The sequence below is a fragment of the Gobio gobio genome (genome assembly GCF_949357685.1).
Source record: "Gobio gobio genome assembly, chromosome: 19".
In the NCBI taxonomy this organism is placed as follows: domain Eukaryota; kingdom Metazoa; phylum Chordata; class Actinopteri; order Cypriniformes; family Gobionidae; genus Gobio; species Gobio gobio.
In genome coordinates this window covers 21,994,991-22,018,601 of record NC_137112.1, presented here as the reverse complement: position 1 = coordinate 22,018,601, position 23,611 = coordinate 21,994,991, and the positions used below count along the sequence as shown (strand labels likewise).

The 23,611-nt window shown below is 43.0% G+C and overlaps 2 protein-coding genes across 2 annotated transcripts in view; one reads left to right on the top strand and one right to left on the bottom strand.

Annotated features, from left to right (window-relative positions):
* LOC307143462 (uncharacterized protein) overlaps positions 1–23,611 on the top strand; it is a 372,406-nt gene that overhangs the window by 180,297 nt on the left and 168,498 nt on the right. The window lies entirely within an intron of this gene.
* Positions 7,555–9,939, bottom strand: LOC307142834 (uncharacterized protein). Its single transcript, XM_079843958.1, has 6 exons — positions 9,746–9,939; positions 9,554–9,662; positions 9,036–9,307; positions 8,683–8,891; positions 8,390–8,549; positions 7,555–8,183 (listed from the first exon to the last, which is right to left on the bottom strand). Exons 1-6 carry the CDS (start codon positions 9,930–9,932, stop codon positions 8,044–8,046), a joined length of 1,077 nt encoding a protein of 358 aa, XP_079700084.1. The 5' UTR covers positions 9,933–9,939; the 3' UTR covers positions 7,555–8,043.

The following is a 23,611-nucleotide window of genomic DNA, read 5'->3' as shown; positions in this document are numbered from 1 at the left end:
AACAGCAAGAGACTTGGAAAAGTGCAATATATCATTAATTTCCTCAACTATGTTATGGATGGCACTCTTGGATATATGCAAGACTGTCTGCATTTTCAAAAATACAGAAGCCAGTTTATGCTCAAGAGTTTCAACATCCACACTTTCACAACCAGAGTCAGTAACCTCTTGAACAGTCTGTGAGGAATGCCCTGCATCATGGTCATCATTATCATCAAAGTTCAATGTTGTATCAGTGCTAATGTTCTCAGTTTCAGCAATGACCGTGTTTCTTAAATCTTTTGTTGTGTGAGTTTTGTGCTTCCTAGTCCTGTGAGAGGCAAAATTTGTAAGCCTGTTGGTTTTATACTCACATCCAGAAAAAGGACACTGTACAGTTTCATGCCTTTTTAGATGTCCTTTAAGATGTCTAAAAAATAAGCTTGCACTGCAAACATTTTCAAACTCACACAGCTCACATTTAAATGTTAGGCTGACTTGCCTAATAGTTCTGCGGGTGTGGCAGCGTGACAAATGCGATCTTAGTGCACTTTGTGTCCGGAATGAGCAGACACAATCTGAATATAGGCAAGGCCAATTTGTTCCTTTATGACCTCGTCCATGACGCAGCCTGTAATGCTTTACCAGGACCTCTGGGTCAGGATTTGAAAATTTACAATATCTGCATTGCATTTCCTCCTATGGTCATATTCGCTGCGAAAACATAATTTTTTCAACAGTTTCAATCAAAAGTGCACAAAATCAGTAACATTAAACTATATTTTATGAATAACGCACAATTTAATTCCATCAAAAAATGTAAGTAAAATGTATTTTCCTATTAGCAATGTTCTCTTTCAAAACATAATATCGTCATTTTGCGTCATCAGAGGATTGTTTGGCCATATGCTGAAGACTACAGCCAGTAGAAGGAGCTAGTTCCACATGTGTTCAACCTGCCCATGGGGGTGGGATCTCACTCACAGCGCTCGTCTCGGCGGGCATTCATGTAAACGGAGCGGTGCGGAGAAAAGTGAATGTTTCAGCTGTTCAAATTAATTCATATAACAGTTAAGCTTCCATAGGCATGATCTGAAAACGTGCCAGACTGAACACGTGCTGTGAATGTATGCGTGCTCGCGATTACCTCGCTCTCGTGATGAATGTAATCTGGCTCCTGCTGTGTTTGTGCTGTGACACTCGTTCGGCTCACTCACATTTTATTGAACAGACACGTTCAGATTTTAATTGTAGTGTCTCTTCTCTAACTGAACGAAATGGTTTTATTAATAAGAAAATAAAAACAGCGGTAGGGGCGGTGCCTTGGTGGTCAAGTGAACCAGTAGCAGTGGCTTTGGGAGTGGCCTCTTAGGGCAGCGAAGCAAGTGCATTCTGGGAGTTGTGTCTGTCATCCACATGAGCCTAAAGTATATTTTCTGGCTTTTCTCAGTCTAGAAGGCACCAAATTCAAAAATAATTTCACATTTCTACAACATAAATGACTAAATTTAAATACACATTCATCTTCCCAGCGCGAAGTACCCCTTTAATCAACTGATAGTTTTTAAAATGGATACTGGATAAAAAACTTTTTTAAATAAATAAATAAAACGTTACTGGTTTACTGGATCACTTTCCCACCGCGGCACCGCCCCTACCGTTTATTTGATTTTCATAGTAATAAAATTATTTAGTTCAGTAAGAGAACAGACACTACAATTAAAATCTGAACGTGTCTTTTCAATATAATGTGAGTGAGCCGAACGAGTGTTACAGCACAAACGCAGCGGAGAGCTGAGGTAAGCGCGGGCGCGGCATAACTTACATTTACAGCGTGTGTTCAGTCTGGCACATTTTCAGATTATTCCTATGGAAACTTAACTTTCATAGGAATTCATTTGAACAGTTGAAACACTCACATTGCTCTCCACCGCTCCGTTTACATGAATCCCCGCAGCTGCCCGAGCCGAGCGCTTTAAGTGAGATCCCACCCCCCATGGGCAGGTTGAAAACATGCAGAACTAGCTCAGGTAATTCGATCATTCAAATATACTACCGGATTTCTACTGATACAAAGCTTAATGCTAATCGCTGAAGTAACCCTTTAATCGGTTATAGTCAAATGCTGTCCCACCTAGTTATCGGTATCAGTAAAATCCACTATCGGTCGACCTCTACACAATATTCATTATATATTACAAATTACATACAGTCGATTATAAAAATGATTAATACACACCAGTTATTTTGAAGAAAAGCTGGATTGATGAGGAACGACACCACTCCTTCACATCAGCATCGAATAACACCCAAAAGTGCGCGGAATCAGAAACACTGCGCAATGAAATTAGGCCGTCAGTTCATGAAGAGCACAACATTCATTATATATTACAAATGACATACAGTCGATTATAAAAATGATTAATACACACCAGTTATTTTGAAGAAAAGCTGGATTAATGAGGATCGACACGACTCCTTCATCAGCATCGAATAACACCCAAAAGTGCGTGGAACCAGAAACACTGCGCAATGAAATTAGGCCGTCAGTTCATGAAGAGCACAACATTCATTATATATTATAAATGACATACAGTCGATTATAAAAATTATTAATACACACCAGTTATAAGAAGAAAAGCTGGATTGATGAGGAACGACACCACTCCTTCATCAGCATCGAATAACACCCAAAAGTGCGCGGAATCAGAAACACTGCACAATGAAATTAGGCCGTCAGTTCATGAAGAGCACAACATTCATTATATATTATAAATGACATACAGTCGATTATAAAAATTATTAATACACACCAGTTATAAGAAGAAAAGCTGGATTGATGAGGAACAACACCACTCCTTCATCAGCATCGAATAACACCCAAAAGTGCGTGGAATCAGAAACACTGCGCAATGAAATTAGGCCGTCAGTTCATGAAGAGCACAACATTCATTATATATTATAAATGACATACAGTCGATTATAAAAATTATTAATACACACCAGTTATTTTGAAGAAAAGCTGGATTGATGAGGAACGACACCACTCCTTCATCAGCATCGAATAACACCCAAAAGTGCGCGGAATCAGAAACACTGCGCAATGAAATTAGGCCGTCAGTTCATGAAGAGCACAACATTCATTATATATTACAAATGACATACAGTCGATTATAAAAATTATTAATACACACCAGTTATAAGAAGAAAAGCTGGATTGATGAGGAACAACACTACTCCTTCATCAGCATCGAATAACACCCAAAAGTGCGCGGAATCAGAAACACTGCGCAATGAAATTAGGCCGTCAGTTCATGAAGAGCACAACATTCATTATATATTACAAATGACATACAGTCGATTATAAAAATTATTAATACACACCAGTTATAAGAATAAAAGCTGGATTGATGAGGAACAACACCACTCCTTCATCAGCATCGAATAACACCCAAAAGTGCGCGGAATCAGAAACACTGCGCAATGAAATTAGGCCGTCAGTTCGTGAAGAGCACAACATTCATTATATATTACAAATGACATACAGTCGATTATAAAAATGATTAATACACACCAGTTATTTTGAAGAAAAGCTGGATTGATGAGGAACGACACCACTCCTTCATCAGCATCGAATAACACCCAAAAGTGCGTGGAACCAGAAACACTGCGCAATGAAATTAGGCCGTCAGTTTGTGAAGAGCACAACATTCATTATATATTACAAATGACATACAGTCGATTATAAAAATGATTAATACACACCAGTTATTTTGAAGAAAAGCTGGATTGATGAGGAACGACACCACTCCTTCATCAGCATCGAATAACACCCAAAAGTGCGTGGAACCAGAAACACTGCGCAATGAAATTAGGCCGTCAGTTCGTGAAGAGCACAACATTCATTATATATTACAAATGACATACAGTCGATTATAAAAATTATTAATACACACCAGTTATAAGAATAAAAGCTGGATTGATGAGGAACGACACCACTCCTTCATCAGCATCGAATAACACCCAAAAGTGCGCGGAATCAGAAACACTGCGCAATGAAATTAGGCCGTCAGTTCGTGAAGAGCACAACATTCATTATATATTACAAATGACATACAGTCGATTATAAAAATTATTAATACACACCAGTTATAAGAAGAAAAGCTGGATTGATGAGGAACGACACCACTCCTTCATCAGCATCGAATAACACCCAAAAGTGCGCGGAATCAGAAACACTGCGCAATGAAATTAGGCCGTCAGTTCGTGAAGAGCACAACATTCATTATATATTACAAATGACATACAGTCGATTATAAAAATTATTAATAAGTACATTTTATCCTGCAGATATTAATAAGGCACTTCACATCAACCATCGAATGAACTGTAACACTGCTAAATTAGATTATGGCATCAGTTTGGGAAGAGCACAGTACATATGGCAAATAATATAGGCAGGCGATTATATAAATTATTAATACATACCAGTTATTGTGCAAAAAAGACGGATTGATTAGGCAGGACACACTGTCACTGGTTTCTTCTCATCAGCATCAACTTCTAGAAAAAAACGCTTCTTCTCACCTGCATGAACTTCTGGAAACCCCGTGCTGTCTCAAGCTGCGCATGCGTTCAATGTTCAAACTGCGCACGCGCTAACGAGAATCGCGAGATTCAATGAAAACTAACACTTCGTAGTAAGATCAACAAAACATTGCAAGTTTTTTACATTTAAGGAACGAATTTGTTAAGTCAACTTAGTATAATGCATGAACACTTTCAAAAAATATATCTTAGTTCAATTTACTGTTTTATGTTTATTGGGAGGACTTTTTGGAAGTTGGCTTTTTTACAGTGCAGATCAGGCTTGTAGGAGTGAAGAGATCCTCTTGGCTCCAAAGCAGAAACATAATGCGATGTTCGCAGCGTACTTCCTTATATACCCACGAGGTGGGGCGGAGTTACGCATGCAAATTCCGCATGCCCATGACATTGGCACTGCCATTGGGCGCTGTTGAATACGATGAAGATGATTGGCTTCTAAGCGAAACCCCCATTCGTTAGTCACTAACGTACGTCGTAGTGACTGAACGAAAGGGAACTCCTCTGAAATGAGAACACAAGTGTGCTTACCCAATTCAGCAAGAGTGAATAGTAAGAATTAGTTTAATCATCCACAGTCATTCAGCTTATTTATGTTGACAATGTGTAGTGAAATATAATTTAGTGTAGACTGGAGTTAGGTGAGACCAGAACAAAGTTGTTAGCTAGCTGATAATTTTACTAAATTGTATATGGTAGAAAATTAGGCTATTTATTAATTTTTTATGCTGCTTTTTAATATTGATATGATTATACCAAAACAATTATCATTAAATAGTGTAAAAAATGAGGATCAAAAGAAACAAACATCAAGGTAGAGATCATACATAATATCAGATGTCAAAATAAGATAAGCAAAAATTACAAAAGTTTCTTTGCATTTATTTTACATGTATTGTCAGTGTTGCGCTCACAGATCACGTAGGTAGAGTTCTTTACTGTGTGTGTGGATGACAATGTCTGTCAGCCACCACCGAAGACCATTTTTGACCCAGGAAAAACCCTGCTATAGGATGATCATTTTTATTTGGTAACACTTTAGAATAATGGTCATTAGTTAATATTGGTTAACTAAATTAGTTAACATTAACTAATAATGAACTGCACTTATAGAGCGTTTTATTAATTTTGTTAATGTTAATTTCAACATTTACTAATGCATTATTAAAATCTCGTTAACATTAGTTAATGCACTGTGAACTAACATGAACAAACCATGAACAGCTGTATTTATATTAACTAACGTTAACAAAGATGAACAAATACAGTAACAAATGTACTGCTCATGGTTAGTTCATGTTAGTTAATACATTAACTAATGTTAACTAATGACCATTATTCTAAAGTGTTACCTTTTATTTTACCTACATTGACTTAATTTGATTTAAAAAGCACCTGCTGTAGCATCTTAGTTTTTTTTCGTTGCACTAAACATTATTTGATTTAACATTTTGGAACAATTATATACTTTGGTTTTATTTAATTTCACTGGTAAAGACTTTTTTTCTTTACACTGAATTTAAAAACAAATGCTGATTTAAGTAACATCTTTGTTTGGATTGCAGAATATGCAGTTGTTGCCTTTAATTTCACCTTTCAGCCTTTAATTTCCAATTAAATTTCTTGTTAATTTCAGATTGCGGACTTGTTTTCATTAGCCATAAGCCAATTTAGCCTGTTAAATACCAAATAAACATCTTGTTCATGTATACTTTCATTCTTTTATTGTGTTAAAAAAAATAATAAAAAAAATCGGAAATCGGTATCGGAATCGGCCAGTTTTCTTGAAAAAAATCGGTATCGGAATCGGCCATGTAAAATCATGATCGGTGCATCACTAATGATAACATAGTATGGACGGAAATCCAAGACAGCATTGTGAATAACAAAGCTCAATACTGAAAGGAAACACATACACAGTTGATGTGTCAATGCAGGTGCAGGCCTGTCCAAACCCCTGACACTGCATGCCTGTTGGCCCATAGCGGAGACATCCGTGAACACCACAGCATGCCTGGACACCTGTTCTAAGAGCACTCCCTCCATGCTGCCACGCCCATCTCGAGACTTGGCCGTGAAGCAAACCGAGCAATGTTACTGCCACTCCAGCTGCCATATGCCCCAGGAGCCTCTGAAAAATTGAGTGTGGTCTGGTGTTGGACTGTCCACAGCTCTCCGAGCCCCCTTGGGACCCAGAGATAGATGAACTGCTCTTTTCTTTTGAGAATTTGGGTACCACTGGCTGTGACGCCAGCAGCAGAACAGAAATTTGACTCAAAAGATTCTCTGCCTGGCCCTCCTCTGGAGAAGAGCATCCCCGCCCATCTCTGGGGCCGTCTGTCTCAGTGGTGGTGTTTCACCGACCACTTAAAAAGCAGCAGAGACTGGTGGCATCGTCTTCCTGCGGCGGACACAGTAGAGCAAGCTGTGCCAGAGTTTTTTTTTTTTTCACAGTAGGCGACGAGCAGACTGAGTCTGAGGGACTCTGATTTTACGGCGGGGCCTCAGCCTGCTATACTCCCCAGATAGCAAAATACACTCGGGCCAGTTCCGGTTTGATTCTCGACTGCCGGAGACTTACCCGTCGGCCCGCTTCCGTCTGCCGCACTCGGGCCGTATGCATGTTTACTCACTGCCCGATTCCGGCCCGAATCAATCGGGCCAGATGCGGCAGCCGTTAACTTGCCGACGCTGCCGCAATCAAGCCGGAATCGGGCCGTCACTAATGCGTACTGCCCGCCAAAGCTGGCCCGATTAATTCTTGCCATGTTATTATGAAATGTCTACCTTTATTAATGTTAATTGAATAACCTTTATACCACTTTTGTGTTGATATGACAGCAAATGGATAATGTGATACAAAACATTTAGGCTGTAATAAAACTTTTGAAGAAAATGAAAACATAACTTAAAACATATTTTTAATCCGAATATTGTTGCAAATGATATAAAAACAAAGGACAGAAATATGAAGAAACTATATTTATTTAGAAAATTGCACATTTATCAAGAAACAACTTTAAACACAACCAAAAAAAAATATTAAAGTGCACAAGTATAAGTTCAAAGAAACTTGAATACAAAAGTTTTGTAAAAATGCACACATTTTAAATAATAAAAAAAAAATGGATATATATATTTAAAATTATACAAGTATGAAGAAACATCTTAAAACACCTATTGTAAATAAATAAATACTTAAACTAGATTATATTGAAAAAATAAAAAAAAGGTATATGTGTTATATGGTAATGGTAAACTAAAATGGTATCAAGAACTATCTTTAAACACCTATTTGTCAAGAAAATGTAATCTAAAAAAACCCCCCACAATAATACTAAATAAAAAAACACGCATATAAATAAAATAGTGCAAAAAGAAAAAGAAAAAAGAAAGAAATACCTATTTTTATACCTGTCATTACAAATATAAAAAAAGAAAAGAATTGATCAAAGTAATTTACACATTAAACACGTTAGCCTTCGCTCTTTCCTTCCTTCCTCCATCTCTGTCAGGAGCAAGTTGTAGCCATCTTGTTATATACCTTTCCACCTCTTTATCAGTGGAGCTCTTGGTATGGGCATTTGTCCTCACTGCATCTGTAAATGGCAAACAATATTCACAAATAGTTAGTTATACAGTTACACAATTTTGCGCAACAAAGAACAGATATTGGTAAAAAAAACAACAACAAAAAACAAGCAAAAAATACACTAACAATACATTAACAATTATATGAAAGTAATCGTACACGACAGATGTATAGCAGCCTATATGTACTGGAATGTATATCAAATCAACTTACTGACTACAATAGTCCTGAGGGCCAATGCACGAAATGCCACTTTTTGGTTTGCACCACTCCAGTTAATTCTTTTAGCAAAGGAGTTTGCCAAAAGCTTTCCCAGGATACGCCACACAGCTTCTTTAGTGGAAAACCCACCAATTGTTCCTAAATAGGTTACCTTTGAAGAAAAAAAAAAAAATGAAACGGTATTACAGGCAAAATAAATATACAACAGTAACGGAGTATCAATGTGATTATAATACATACAAGACAAGACACATTGTGTGAAAAATTCAAGGACTTCATCTTACCAACTTCTTCATTTGTTCTGGCTGATCCTTTATTTGATTTTCAAGCCTTTCCAGATCAGGTAAATCTGACAAAGGAAGGTTGAATGTGGTGATGTCTGGAAGTTCATCACTCTGCGACTGAGCACTGTTCTGTTTCTGCTGATTCTTCAGAATGATGGCAAGTTGTTGCTTGATGACCTCTTGTGCTTTTAAAACTTCAGTCAGCAGGGCTGCAAAAAAAACAAAACATAAATAAGCGTACATGCACTTGAAGCTTGTTTTTTGTATATTTTTTGTATAGTGTTTTGGTAGGTAGTCAGTTAAATCTTAAATCCCTTGTTGAATTAGGCCTTTAAAATGAAGTTCATACTTACAAACACATGATGAACTGCAACATGTTCTGTCTCCATCTCCAGCTGCACTGGAACATAGACGTAAATTATTCCTAGAGGTGGTAGGACTTGCAATACCATCTGTGTGTCTGGATGGAGTTCTCAGAGTTTCTGCCATAGTCCGTGGTGGTGACGGTATTTGAGGTGCTGCAAAAACTTCTGAACGATCCTCTATTCTGACAGTTTTTTCCAGTCTCTTGCTTGCAAAGTAATTATCGTCATCATCCTCACTAGAGTGGTTTCTTTTATTTCCCCTGATTGTGTACATGAGGAAAAAACAACAACGTTAAAATAGTGCCGTAGCAAAACTTGCAGATTATAATGTATCAATGCAATATATGTACAATTTACATATAAGACAGTTAACCCAAAATGAAAGTTCTGCAATCATCTATTCCCTCATTCTGTTGTCGCTAACAGACTTTTCATTTTGGGGTTAACTACACCGTTTATATGAAAAACACCTGTGGTAAAAATACATGCTTAAAATACAAACAAACCTGTTCTTTCTTTTTGTGTATGCTGGACGATCATCATCATCATCTTCTGTCTGCAAATCAGACATCAGAGTTGCTTGCGGAAGTTTGAGCCGAGCTTCCTGATACGTGTCTATAAAACATACATGGTGGTTAACCTCCCCAAAAATGTAACAATCATGAAATATTGTCACAGTTTTCTTAATATGTTAGTACCTGTGGTGTGAATAATTCGCACCCTGAAGGCAGACCAAGTACGATTAGGAGATTCATGGAGTGTTACAGCCTTCTGGATCTTAGCCACAGATTTGTAAGTCGGCCAAGCACAGGTACCATTCTGCACCCATGAAGATGGCACAACTTCCACTTCAGATGACTCGATGAACTCCACAATATGGAACATTTTCCCAAAAAATCTTCAAAAAACAAAACAAAAAAAAGAGCAATTTGTTGCATTTTACACATTTTTACACAATTTTTATTCACATTACACAATAATTTACACAATAATAATCAAGTAAAGTTGAGCTGTCATTCCGCTTATTATTGCACAATAATCCTTCTATTTTCAAAAATACTGTTATGTTACACTCCACAAGCCTGTACCTGAATGTGAGATTTTGGTGAATTATGTTTAAATTTATCTATGCTACATTAAAAAACCTAAGACCAACACACAGTTGAACTGCTGTTGTTGTCAATTTAAATGCAGTAAAGGTAGACAGGCAAACTTGGTTTGAAAAGGAAGTATGACATATTTTTTAAGCGTCTCATCAATTTTGGCACATCTAAATTCTTTAGAAAGATCAGATACGAGATAAGCTCCAAGCCTGCAAGAATCAATTGGGTAGTCATAAAATCTACGAACAGAATCAAACTCAGCATATACGATGTAAGCATCATTGTTCTGAATATAGATGTTCTGTACCAACCCAATATTGGAACCAATTCTGACACAGTTATCGCCTTTTGAAATTTTTAGACACAAATCAGGGAAATATATTTCTTTATACTGTCTCACTTCTCCATTAACAAACTGCAAAATAGGACCATCACAATGCTCTTTTCGCACATAACTTTTGGAAGGGTCGATCTTAGAACCACCACTAGATATTTCAGATATCCTGCGTACAATCTGGGCAACAGGATGACATGGACGTCGGACCAATCTTTTTAACTGCCCTAAATAATTCTCGAATGGAAATGCAGAAATGTGGTCAAGTGGACCATGGCATTTCACATCATCAGCTAAGTGAACAAGGCCATGCACATTATACACCACATATTCCTTGCCATACAGCTTCACAAAGTGCTCCACAAAAGCCACTAGTAATACCTTTGCATATTCACACATTACAGAACACAGGGTTGGATCAATAAGAATTGAAATCGCAACTGAGAGAAGCATAAAGTTATTGTAAACAGGAGTGCATACAACATCATGAAGAACTACTGATCCTGTGTAGAGTAAAAACTGTCTTAGTTCAGTTGCCTTCCACTTGTTTTTTTCTTCAATCGACCTTGGTTTACGAGCAAATTCTGATGGGACATAATTTTTAATGGAGAGTAAGTTCTGAGATAATTTGACTACTTTCTGTGATGGCAAACGAGTCTTGAGAGGACCACTTGTCCATAGATCTAATAACCTTCGCATCACACCAAGACAGACTAAATGCATATAATCATGAGGGAAACATGATACCATGTTTATATCAAGTTCAGTAAATGGAGATCTAGTTATGTGGTGGTCTTCATCACACATGCTTCTGAACGTTTCATTCGTTCTTAGGGCAGCATTAGTCTCAGGGAAAGTCATGCGCTTTTGTATGTACACACCAGACTGTACACATTTACCACATGACGAATAACCTGTATGATATTTAACTCCCTTAACATATGCACGAGCAGGTGCATCACAAACTACAGAACTAATTTTTAGGAGTAGTTCCTTTCCTCTGAAAATAAAGCCTGACTGCAGGACCTTAACTTCGTCAATTAAGCTTTTTAAATACTCTGCCAGTATTTTTGGTTTTGAAATGCCACCAAATATTGCTATTAGAAAAGGCTTTTTGGCTATGCCTTGTAATAAGCCTAAAATAGGCCACAGTTGCATATTTGAACTCTTGTGCAACGGAATGCCATCAAAATTCAACTGCAATCTCAGTGTGTGTCTGTTTGGTAACTGGGGCAATATTTTTTCAAGCATTCCAGACAATGCATTAAGAATACCAAAATAATAGAAAGAGCCTCCTGCTACTTGTTCTATCCTATATATTGTGTTAGTCTTAAGCAGTGTTCGAGCATCTTTTGGAAGGCTGGGATGCATACTACGCAAGACTGACAGAAGAGCTGTTAATGCAACCATTGTGATTCTGAAGTCTATAGCCCAGTCAGTTAGAGCGTTTCTAAAAGCTTCATCAGGACTTTCCTCAAAATAGTCATCACTATTCTCAGAATCACTTACAGAGTCTTCCGACATCACTGCATCATAATCATCTAAATTAACAGAGTCTTCTGACACCACCACATCAATATTGTCAAAGTCATTATCTTCAGAGGATTCATTATTACTAGTGTACATCTGTTGATTATGAGGAGTGTCATCACTAGCCTTAGAGTTAGGAGTTTGCAAAGACTTTAGAATCTGAGCAACACTTGCCCTCGCCTTTTTTTGAATGTTAGAATTTACAGTATAAAACTCATAGTTTTCAGACATGACTTACACAGGATGGCCTCTTCTGTGCTGAGCTTGGCAACTTCACTGATCTTGTTGTGGTCTGTCAAAAAAAGCAAAAAGCACACAAACAATGTTTAATTTTGTTACAATCAATATACTGCATAGATACATTTATAGAGATCAGAAAACACCAGAAATCAACTAAATTACATCTTTACATACATTACAGACTTACACTTTTTTACACTTAAAGAGCCAGAAGAAAGAAAGATCAGTACCAGCAGTTCATGGCTTGCAATAGCCCATTAACACCTCAGACAATATCATTCCTATTCACATGTTCATTATAAAACACTGACATTACTCTTTTGTCTTTGTGCAGATCAACTGATGTGCTGTAAATTGCCCAAAATGTGTACTTTTGTTTTCTTTATACCTACATTTGCATCTTTTTATACGTAAACCAGGATGTGTTCTACAGATATTTTCAGGACTGTTAACAGAGGCCAATAAACCAACCAATTGACACCAACGTAAAACTATAACTAAATGAAAATGGATAAGTGTTTGGAACCCATTTAAAACAGTCTGTACAACATACAATGAAAATTACAATGTTACTGTTTAACATTATGACTTACTATTTTAAAACTTTATTCACAGAGTCAAAATTCTACTGTATACTAATAATGAACTGCACTTGTACAGCATTTATTAATCTTAGTTAATATAATAATTTCAACATTTACTAAAGCATTATTCAAAACAAAAGTTTTGTTAATATCAGTTAATGCAATGTGAAGTAACATGAACAAATAATGAACAGCTGTATTTTGTATTAACTAACGTTAGCAAAGATTACCAAATGTATTGCTCATTGTTAGTTAATATATTAAGTAATGTTAACAAATGAACCTTATTGTAAAGTGTTACCAAATAACAACCTAAAAATACTTTTAAGTTAAACACAGTTACAATTTAACAGTGTGAATAATGTTTTAAAATAGCAAGAATCATAGTGTCAACACTCTACCGTATTTCCTTTAAGTTAGCTCAGAAATACAACATTTACGGCTTTTACTAGTGTTGTTAACAGAGCCATATAGTATATGGACTGTTTTATTACTTCAAATAATTTGTTCAGCATGGTTTCTTAAAATAATATATACTTGACCTAAACTAAACTAAATTTAGCATTCACAATGTTTTAAAATAGCAAGTCAGTATCAACAGCATATCAAGTAGCAAAAACGTCTCAGGTTACGAATGTAACCATTGTTCCCTGAGAACAGGGAACGAGACGCTGCGTCAGCTTCGACGCTACGGGGAACGCCTCCGGCGTGACAGGTGCCTGAAATCACATTGAATCACGTCAATTCTATTGACCGGCGACAGCCTATGATGTCATCAAGGTGCGACCAGGAAGTATATAAGGGCGCCTTGCCAACATGACAGTATCTAATCGTCTGAAGGGACTGTTTTCGGCAGGCAGGCCCTGCGGCATGGCACAGCGACGCAGCGTCTCGTTCCCTGTTCTCAGGGAACAATGGTTACATTCGTAACCTGAGACGTTCCCTTTCGAAAGGGAACTCGCGCTGCGTCAGCTTCGACGCTACGGGGAACGATATACCCACGCCGCCATGCCGACGGGAGTGCATGCCCAATGGCAGTGACAACTGTCAAGACAAGCAATTTCTGCTGAAATGCCTGAACCACTCCCCTTCTGGTCACGTTAGGCTGTCAGTGACAGCGCTCCCTACGGTCATAGCCCAAGCTATCGCCTGAGAAGGAAACCTTCACACACATGAGGTCCTTCCCAGGCCTTGCTCGAAGGCCTGGAACCAACCCATTCGACTTAGAAGGGGTTCCTTTAAGGGAGCGTGGCAAGGGAACTACGAGGGAACCCTATGCCAGTCACTATTCGGGAGATTATCACCGAATGCCACCAGGGAGACCTGACCAGGTGACCCAGTCTAGTATGGGACACGTAATACGGTCAACCCTGTCTGTACAGTACAGAGCCTCTGGTACTCGCCTCCGAAGAGACATCCCGCTAGGGTGCTGCAAGAAAGGGCAGCGTCACCGACTAGCCGGACCTCAGAGACGGGTTATCCCAGAGAGCAGCGCTCAGCGAAGTGCTTTCAAACCCTTGCTAGCGAGGGGAGTCAAGCCGCTCGATCCTCGGATCTACCAAGCACTTACTTTAAAACGTGCTTAGGAGGCCAAAGGCCCTATAGGCTGAATATATCGGGAGGGGCCCCTCGGGACCTACCACCAATAGATCAGCCCCAGGAGGCTGTAAGCTCACAACAGACCCTCGCTTGAGAGGAGCTCATAAGCCTGCCCGGTAGGCAACCATGCCGTAGGCCTACTATGAAGGTCCCGTCCTGTCGGGACCACATAGCCGCAGTGACACCTCGTCGTGCTAGGGTAAGAACACCGCCTTCAGGTCTCGCAAACGGCCAGTGGCCGGCGCCTGATAGCGGGTAGCCACTAGCTGTCAGCAAAAAACCAGTTGTGTGTTCCCGCCTAGGGAACTCGTCCCCCAGGGAGGCCGAGAGAGGCCTCCACCTGGTAACCTGATAGACCGCTCGCGCATCCAAATCAGCGCTCGTCCTCAGGAAGGCCAAACGGGCCTGATACCTGATCGCAGTCGTGCTAGCCCTCGAGGTAGCTGGGAAGACCAGGGACTCGCTTAATCAGGGAGGCCAAGCGGGCCTACCAACTGCAAGACATCGGGCACTCACAGCCAAGCTGAATGTGCTACTCATAGCACTTCAAGCTCACCACAGCGGCTGGGGACCGGGAGCTCGCTTTCAGGGAGGTACCATGCCTACCACCTGATAGCAAAAAGTGCCACTTATAGCACTTTACGCACACCACAGCGGCCGGGGAGCCGGCCTCTGCTCATTGACTGGACTTATCCAGGAACCACGAGACCAGAGCGTGCCCTCAGAGGAGGCCACGTGGGCCAACTACTCCAAAGCGAATCCCCTCAGGGAAGCCCGTGCAGCTTTGCCTGATAGCAGCCCATGCTACGATCCGTTACCGAAACTGGGGACCGGGGAACGATTCCAGGGAGGCGCAATGCCTCCACCTGGTAGCAGAGCATGCCGTCCGTCGTGCTTCGCTAACCGTCTCACTCTCGCGCCTGAGAAACAGGGGCTCGTTTTCAGGGAGGCAACAATGCCTACCACCTGATAGCAGAGCACGCCACGCCTAGCGTTTTGTTTCGCTAGTCGTCTCAGCGCCTGAGAATCGGGAGCTCTCTTTCAGGGAGGCAACCGTGCCTACCAACTGAAAGCAAAACGTGCTACTCATAGCACTTCACCTAATCATTGCCACAGTGACTGGGAACCGGGAGCTTGCTCTCAGGGAGGCCATAATGCCTACCAACCTGATAGCGGAGCATGCTACTCGTAGCACTTCGCGCTCATTGCCATTGTCGACCGGAAGCCGGGAGCTCGCCCTCAGGGAGGCAACAGTGCCTACCAACCGATAGCAGGACATGCTACTCGTAGCATTCCATGCTCATTGCTACGGCGACCGGGAACCGAGAGCTCGTCGTCAGGGAGGCCACAGAGCCTACCAACCAACGGCAGAATGTGCTTATCCATAGCGCTCCATGCTCATTACCACAGCGACCGGGAACCGTGAGCTCATTGTCAGGGAGGCCACCATGCCTACCACCTGATAGCAGAAGGTGCTACTCATAGCACTCCATGCTCACCGCCACAGTGGCTGGGAACCGGGAGTTTGCCTCCAGGGAGGTCACTCAGGGAGGCCGGATGAGGCCTACTACCTACTAACACTCGTGCTAGCCATCCAGTGACTGGGGCCCAGGAACGCCATCCGCAGAGGAGGTCAAGTGGGCCTGCTTACCCCACAGCAGGCCCATAGGGAGGCCCAGTAGCGCCTACCACCTATTTAGCAGCTCGTACCAGCCGTCGAGGGACTTAATGCCTATGGTGCCCCCTCAGGGGAGACCAAGCAGTGCCTGCTGACCACAGCAGGCTCTCAGGGAGGCCAGACAGGGCCTAACTCCTGAGCGAAGGAAACCCAGACTGGGAGCCTACCCCTCAGGGAGGCCTGGCAGGACCTGCCCCCCCGAATAGGGGGTCTGCAGATTCCAAGGATCCTGCCGAAACTTTAAGAAGGCTGGCTGCTGCTACCTGGGCTGACGGCAGCTGTCTGCTGCTGACGAAGGCCTGGAAATCCAGTTAACACCTGGTGACTCATCCCCAGGGCCAATGACGGGTCACTGCTGACGTCGACACCAGTGGAGAAGAGCCTCCGAGGCCCACTCGTGGGCCATAGTGTCAGGACTTTCCTGCAAGGAGGCCGGTTAACGCCTACTACCTGTCCTGAAGTCCAACTGCCCAGACCGTCCAAGCTGGCCACTCAGAGCCAGCTGGCTCCTATGCCCGCACCTGGGGCTGGCTCCATCCCAGAGGCAGCTAGGGACAACCTGCTTCGCCGTGTCCTAGGGCCCCCAGGACGGCGCAGTCTCTTGGGCAGTGCCTACAAACATGGACCTAATCACATTGCCAACAGCAGTGTACTCAGCAGAAGTGCTCAGCAAAGACCCTCTAAAGGCGGAGTCCGCTGCCTACGCTGGTCCCGGTTGCCAGCTCCAGCTTCCTTCCTCTTTTTGAAGCGGGTGTCCCGCCTCCTCTGCGCCATAACCCTCCGTGGGGGCGCTCGAGAGGCAACACTGGTTCTCTGTTCCTGTCTCCGGCCCTCAGGCTGGGACGGACCAGGGACACCCGACTGCCTGGGCGCGGTCCCGGACCTCCGCGGGATGCAAGTCTTAAATGCTGCCGAGCGCGCCCTCGCCTCCCTGAACTTATCCACCACCGCCTCTACGGAGGTGCCAAACAGTTCAGAGGGCGAGACCGGGGCATCGAGGAGAAAGGCCCTCTCTTTCCCCGCGATGTCCGCCAGGTTCAGCCACAGATGTCTCTCCGTGGCCACCATAGCCGCCATCGAACGACCGATGGCGAAAGCTGTTTGCTTGGTGGCCCTAAGAGAGAGATCGGTGGTGCGGCGCAACTCGGCCACCGCGTCAGGGGTTAGTCCCACCCCCTGATCGAGGTCCCTCAGCAGATCTGCCTGGTAGGCTTGTAACACTCCCATCGTGTGTAAAGCCGCCCCAGCATGACCCGCCGACATGTATGCCCTGCCGTTCAGACGTGATGTTGTCCTAAGGGGATCTGACGGGAGGGTGTGAGCCCTTAGTGTCGATGGCCGCCCAGAAGCGAGGTAGTTTGCGAACGTCTCGTCAACGGGCGGCAGCGACACATATCCAGCTTCCGGTAATCCCTCGACGTCAGCAAAATTAGCCCGCTGACGCCGATGGATTCGGGCTGAATAGGGCTTCTTCCATCCTCTCGCAATCTCATAATGGAGATCAGGAAAAAAATGGAAGACTCCCGGGAGCCGGCTGGTCACGGGCGGGGAGATAACGGTCATCCAGTCTGCTCAGACGAACGTCATCTCCCCTAGCGCGCCGCCAAGGCAGCTGCAATCTGCCCACGGCGCACTCCATAACCTCCACCAGCTCCCCATACATGGGACAAGGTGGTTGAGAAGCCTCAAACACTTCACTTGACTCCTCAACCATCCTCTGCTCCACTGGAAGAGCCACAGACGAGGAGGAGGAGCTTAGATCCTGCTCCGCCTCCAAAGTCTGCCCCTCGCGATCTGGCTCGTTGTCCACAAGCACTATACCAGTCTCTAGACGACGAGCCAGATCCAGCTGGGAGCCCCAGGATTGAAGGCGCCGCTCGGCCTCGGCGCGAGCGGGGCCGCTCCCAGCTGCTGAACTCTCTCCCCTCGAGAAGAGAGCCAAACGAGAGCGGAGCGTTCTCAACGGAAAACGCTCGCAGTTCGCACAGGAGGCTCCCTCGAGAACCTCCCGTGCGTGCTCTTCCCCCAGACAGTATACACAGAGCGTGTGAGTGTCATCAGGTGTAAGATACCTGGTACACGGCTCTGCGCACCTGCGGAAGTGGCGCTGTTTCTCTGCACACTTCATAGCTTGGTACTTCTTTTTTTTCTACTTGACGTTCAGGATACAGGCAAAACAGTCACTGAAGACGAAGAGATACTGTCATGTTGGCAAGGCGCCCTTATATACTTCCTGGTCGCACCTTGATGACATCATAGGCTGTCGCCGGTCAATAGAATTGACGTGATTCAATGTGATTTCAGGCACCTGTCACGCCGGAGGCGTTCCCCGTAGCGTCGAAGCTGACGCAGCGCGAGTTCCCTTTCGAAAGGGAACCTTACCTTTGCGATTGAAATCCAACGTCGAAATGTTGTCAAACTGTTGTGAAACCGAATCTCTTAGCATCACCTTTTATTGTCCATTCAATGACCGTCATCCAATCAGCTACGGCTACGGAAATGCGTCATTGTTACGCAAGATTTGAATTTGCCGAAGCTCAGCTAAATGCTGTAGGCCTATAACTTGAATAAATATTTATATTAAATAAATGGGTAATAACACAAGCTGTTAGAATATAATATGGCACTTACCGAGTTCGTTTTAAAGCTGTCATTGAAAGAAAACAACAACAACAACAAATCGCTGAATGGCAACCGTTTTATCTGCATATGGCCCATCGTAACAATTTTCAAAACAAATTTTAAAAGAACTTTTTTAATTAATGAGCACTGCTATTACTTTTTAGGTTGATTTAGGTCGTGGTTATCGAATTCCCATGCAAGAAAGTCGTGCTAGCAGCTGCAACAGTTATGGGGTTAGCTGCAGTCCCACGCGTGCTGTTAACGTCTGTAACATTAGTCCTTTTCAGCGTGTCTGCTTCATAGAATACTTGGAAATAAAAGCGCATCAATGTTTTCAAATTTTTTCTTACCATATTCGTATTTTGTGGTATTTAATCCATTGTTTTGTTTTCGTCCAAACACAACCACAATCGCCACAGTTGAGACCCCTCCCACTACTGTAAGTGACGATGAACGAGTCACCTGAGATCACGTGCATAATTTAGCACCTTTAAAAAGCATTACACCGTAAAGAATGACCTGCATGCTTTATTACAACTAAATAGATTTGATCCTTCTGTGCAAAACGATCACTGTTATTATCATTTTGATTAAGTTTTACCTTAGATATTTTGATTTGTACAAATTCATGACATTAAATGAGTAGCTAACACATTATCAGATCCTGTCAGGAAATTAAGTAAATTTTAAAACAATTTTATGTTAATTATTGCTTCATTATGTAACCATCAGTGATTGAACATAAGCCGAGTCATTGACAGAAGTGGCCCAGATCTCTATAGCCAGAATCGGGCCAGTTACAATGAACAGCAATCGGGCCAGTGCTTTACAGCCGTAACAAAACTGCATGTGCCAGAGCGAGCTGCGGGCCAGAATCGGCCCGGTAAACACACGCCGATGCCGAGTCAGAGCCGCAGGCGCCGCGGGGCAGCCGAGCTCGGGCCGATTACTACATGCTATCTGGGTCAGCCTGGGCCTAACTCTGAATCTGATTAAGCATAAGCACACACACCATTACTGTAGGCTCAGGTGGCCAACAGGAGAACAGCCTTTTCTTTTGCTCAAAAAAGCTCTACAACAGGAACAGCGCACCTAGAACGCAGAGCGAGCCTGGCAGCTCAACGGCACACAGCGCGATGAAAAGCAAGAGGTCCATCTGGGTTTAGAGGCGTCGCTGGTCTCCTCGGTCTCCCAGAGTGTCGAGCAGACATGCGACTGTGCTTTTACACACAAGTGGCGGCTGGCCAACAGCAGAGGGGACTCAAGCTTTCCGGAGAAAGAAGAGTCGACCGGTGTGCCAACATGGTCATGTTCTCATTCGAAAACATGAACCACCCACAAACACCATCTCAGCATGCTTATGCCCAGCCATGTGAGACAGTGATCTTGGCTGTCAATGATTACAGGAAACAACCGCATCACAGGTAGAATGTCATCTTTAAAAAGACGCAAGCTCTACCTGTGTAAGCTCTTTAAGAGGAACTGCTCTCCTTAGTGCTGAAGCACGCAGGGGAATGGTCGCGGCGACACAGACAGGGAAGTAGTTCAGCCTGTCGTGGGCACTCTTTTTCATAGGTGTCCTCTTACCAGCCATGAGAAGGCTTTTTTTAGCACTCTCCATAGCGCACCAAACCAGCTGTGAGAACAGCCTTTTCTTTTGCTCAAAAAAAGAGACTAACACAGAAAGAGAGAAGAAGAGAAGATCGAACCCACTGCCGTGCCGTCACTCCAACACCAGTACTAGGAGAGGTCCACACAAAGAGCTTTAAAAAACACACACTTTGTAGAGAGCAGGAAACGTACACCGCTCGGCTCCAAAGCGAAAGGCTGATTAATACAATGCACCTGCTGCTCATTTATACCCGCGCTGTGAGGCAGAGCAGCTGCTGCAATTATTGCATGCCAATGGGTGTAAATCGGATGTGTATCATTATAATAGATACGTGCGTTTGGTCTTAAAGTGAGAGTAGCCTAATACACTCACCTAAAGGATTATTAGGAACACCTGTTCAATTTCTCATTAATGCAATTATCTAATCAACTAACCAACCACATGGCAGTTGCTTCAATGCATTTAGGGGTGTGGTCCTGGTCAAGACAATCTCCTGAGCTCCAAACTGAATGTCAGAATGGGAAAGAACAATTTTGAGCATGGCATGGTTGTTGGTGCCAGACGGGCTGGTCTGAGTATTTCACAATCTGCTCAGTTTCTGGGATTTTCACACACAGCCATTTGTAGGGTTTGCAAAGAATGGTGTGAAAAGGGAAAAACATCCAGTATGTGGCAGTCCTGTGGATGAAAATGCCTTGTTGATGCTAGAGGTCAGAGGAGAATGGGCCGACTGATTCAAGCTGATAGAAGAGCAACTTTGACTGAAATAACCACTCGTTACAGCCGAGCTCATCAAAATTGGACAGTTGAAGACTGGAAAAATGTTGCCTGGTCTGATGGGTCTCGATTTCTGTTGAGACATTCAGATGGTAGAGTCAGAATTTGGCGTAAACAGAATGAGAACATGGATCCATCATGCCATGTTACCACTGTGCAGGCTGGTGGTGGTGGTGGTGTATTGGTGTGGGGGATGTTTTCTTGGCACACTTTAGGCCCCTTAGTGCCAATTGGGCATCGTTTAAATGCCACGGCCTACCTGAGCATTGTTTCTGACCATGTCCATCCCTTTATGACCACCATGTACTTCCAGCAGGATAATGCACCATGTCACAAAGCTCGAATCATTTCAAATTGGTTTCTTGAACATGACAACAGGAGCTTCATTCCCTGGATGTGCATCCCACAAATCTCCATCAACTGCAAGATGCCATCCTATCAATATGGGCCAACATTTCTAAAGAATGCTTTCAGCACCTTGTTGAATCAATGCCACGTAGAATTAAGGCAGTTCTGAAGGCGAAAGGGGGTCAAACAGTATTAGTATGGTGTTCCTAATAATCCTTTAGGTGAGTGTATACCTTCTGCTCTGTCATTAATACAAATCAAACAAAAGATAAAATAAATTATTGCTCTTGACTGAATAACTTTTTTTTAAGCTTCTTTTAAATTGAAATTGAGGGGGCACAAATCAGACCTGAGGGAGCAAATTATCTAAGGAAACCTCAACCACGAGGTGCAGGCTGTAGACTTAAAAATTAAGCTTTTCCCCGTGGTTTAATTCTCAGGACTGGACACCAGTTATTTTGCCAAGAGATTTTCTTTATTTTATATCAGACATAGGAGAGAAAGACAATTTTCTGGAGAGACGGTCTTCATTCCAGCTTTTCTGTCTTCCTGGGCGCCCAGTTTGGATTTTATAGGTTGCTTAAACAGATAAATTAATTGTTTACCAGAAAAACAAGTTGTTCACGCTATACCTCGTGCTTTCACGCGGCACAATATACCCTCGAACATATGCATAGAGAAACTTGTCCATTGTTCAAAATATGTATTATAAATGTCACAGGCCGGGGTGGCCCCAACCGTGTCTCACACCACCCCTATTGGACGTACCACCTCGAGGAGTTACCCAGAGACACCAAACAAGGTAATCGGTATTAAGTGGTATTTTATTGACTTAAAATAGAATAAATCCTAAACTAAAAGCACACAGGCTGATCCAACTCTCTTCTTCTTCAGGCTGCGGAGGAAGTTCACACAGCGGTTCGTCTTCGGACGGCCAGAGGTAAGTGATGGAGCAGGCTCTGATACGGAGATCACACAGCGGTTCCTCTTCGGACGGCCAGAGGTAAGTATAGAGCGGACACTGATACGGGGTTCACACAGCGATTCCTCTTCGGGCAGCCAGAGGTAAGTAATGGAGCTGACACTGATACGGGGTTCACACAGCTGTTCCTCTTCGGGCAGCCAGAGGTAAGTAGTGGAGCAGACACTGATACAGGGATCACACAGCGGTTCCTCTTAGGGCAGCCAGAGGTAAGTAATGGAGCAGACACTGATACGGGGTTCACACAGAGGTTCCTCTTTGGGCAGCCAGAGGTAAGTAGTGGAGCAGACACGGATACGGGGTTCACACAGCGGTTCCTCTTCGGGCAGCCAGAGGTAAGTGATGGAGCGTACACTGGTAAGAGATGGGAGCAGACACTGGTAAGATATTGGAACAGACACTGATAAGGGACTCACACAGCGGTTCCTCTTCAGGCAGCCAGAGGTAAGTAATGGAGCAGACACTGATACGGGATTCACATGGCGGTTCCTCTTCGGACGGCCAGAGGTAAGTATGGAACGGACACTGGTAAGAGATTGGAGCAGACACTGATAAGGGACTCACACAGCCGTTCCTCTTCGGACAGCCAGAAGTGAACAATGGAGCAATTCAATAGCCTGGTAGCAAATCTTGTTAAGAAATCAAACAACAGTGCATAAGTGTGCAACAAATCCTCTTCAAACCAGACTATAAGCAGGTACTCACGCCAGGAATCTCCTTCAGTGTGAACAGCTCATCAGGCAGATAATGCTTCCTCTTCGGGTCAGGGAGTCAAACAGCAATGCATAAATATTCAACAAATCCTCTTCAAAGCAAGCAGTAATCAGGTACTCACACCAGGAATCTCCTTCCGTGTTAACAGCTCAATAGACAGTTAATGCTTCCTGCCAGGGATCTCCTTCAGTGTGAACAGCGCATTGGACAGATAATGCTTCCTCTCCGGGTCAGAGAGTCAAACAGCAATGCATGAATATTCAACAAATCCTCTTCGAATCAAGCAGTGATCAGGTACTCACGCCAGGGATCTCCTTCAGTGTGAACAGCTCATCAGACAGATAATGCTTCCCCTTCGGTTCAGGGAGTCAAACAGCAATGCATGAATATTCAACAAATCCTCTTCAGATCAGACAGGATGGAGCTGCACTCCTGTATAAC

Bases quoted from the DNA above. Each gene is read 5' to 3' on its own strand.
- LOC307142834 (XM_079843958.1), bottom strand. From the start codon at position 9,932: ATGTTCCATATTGTGGAGTTCATCGAGTCATCTGAAGTGGAAGTTGTG. The intron at 8,550-8,682 runs GTAAGATGAAGT...TTTTCTTCAAAG, and splicing joins CAGAACAAATGAAGAAGTTG to GTAACCTATTTAGGAACAAT. The intron at 8,184-8,389 runs GTAAGTTGATTT...TGCCATTTACAG, and splicing joins CCTCAGGACTATTGTAGTCA to ATGCAGTGAGGACAAATGCC.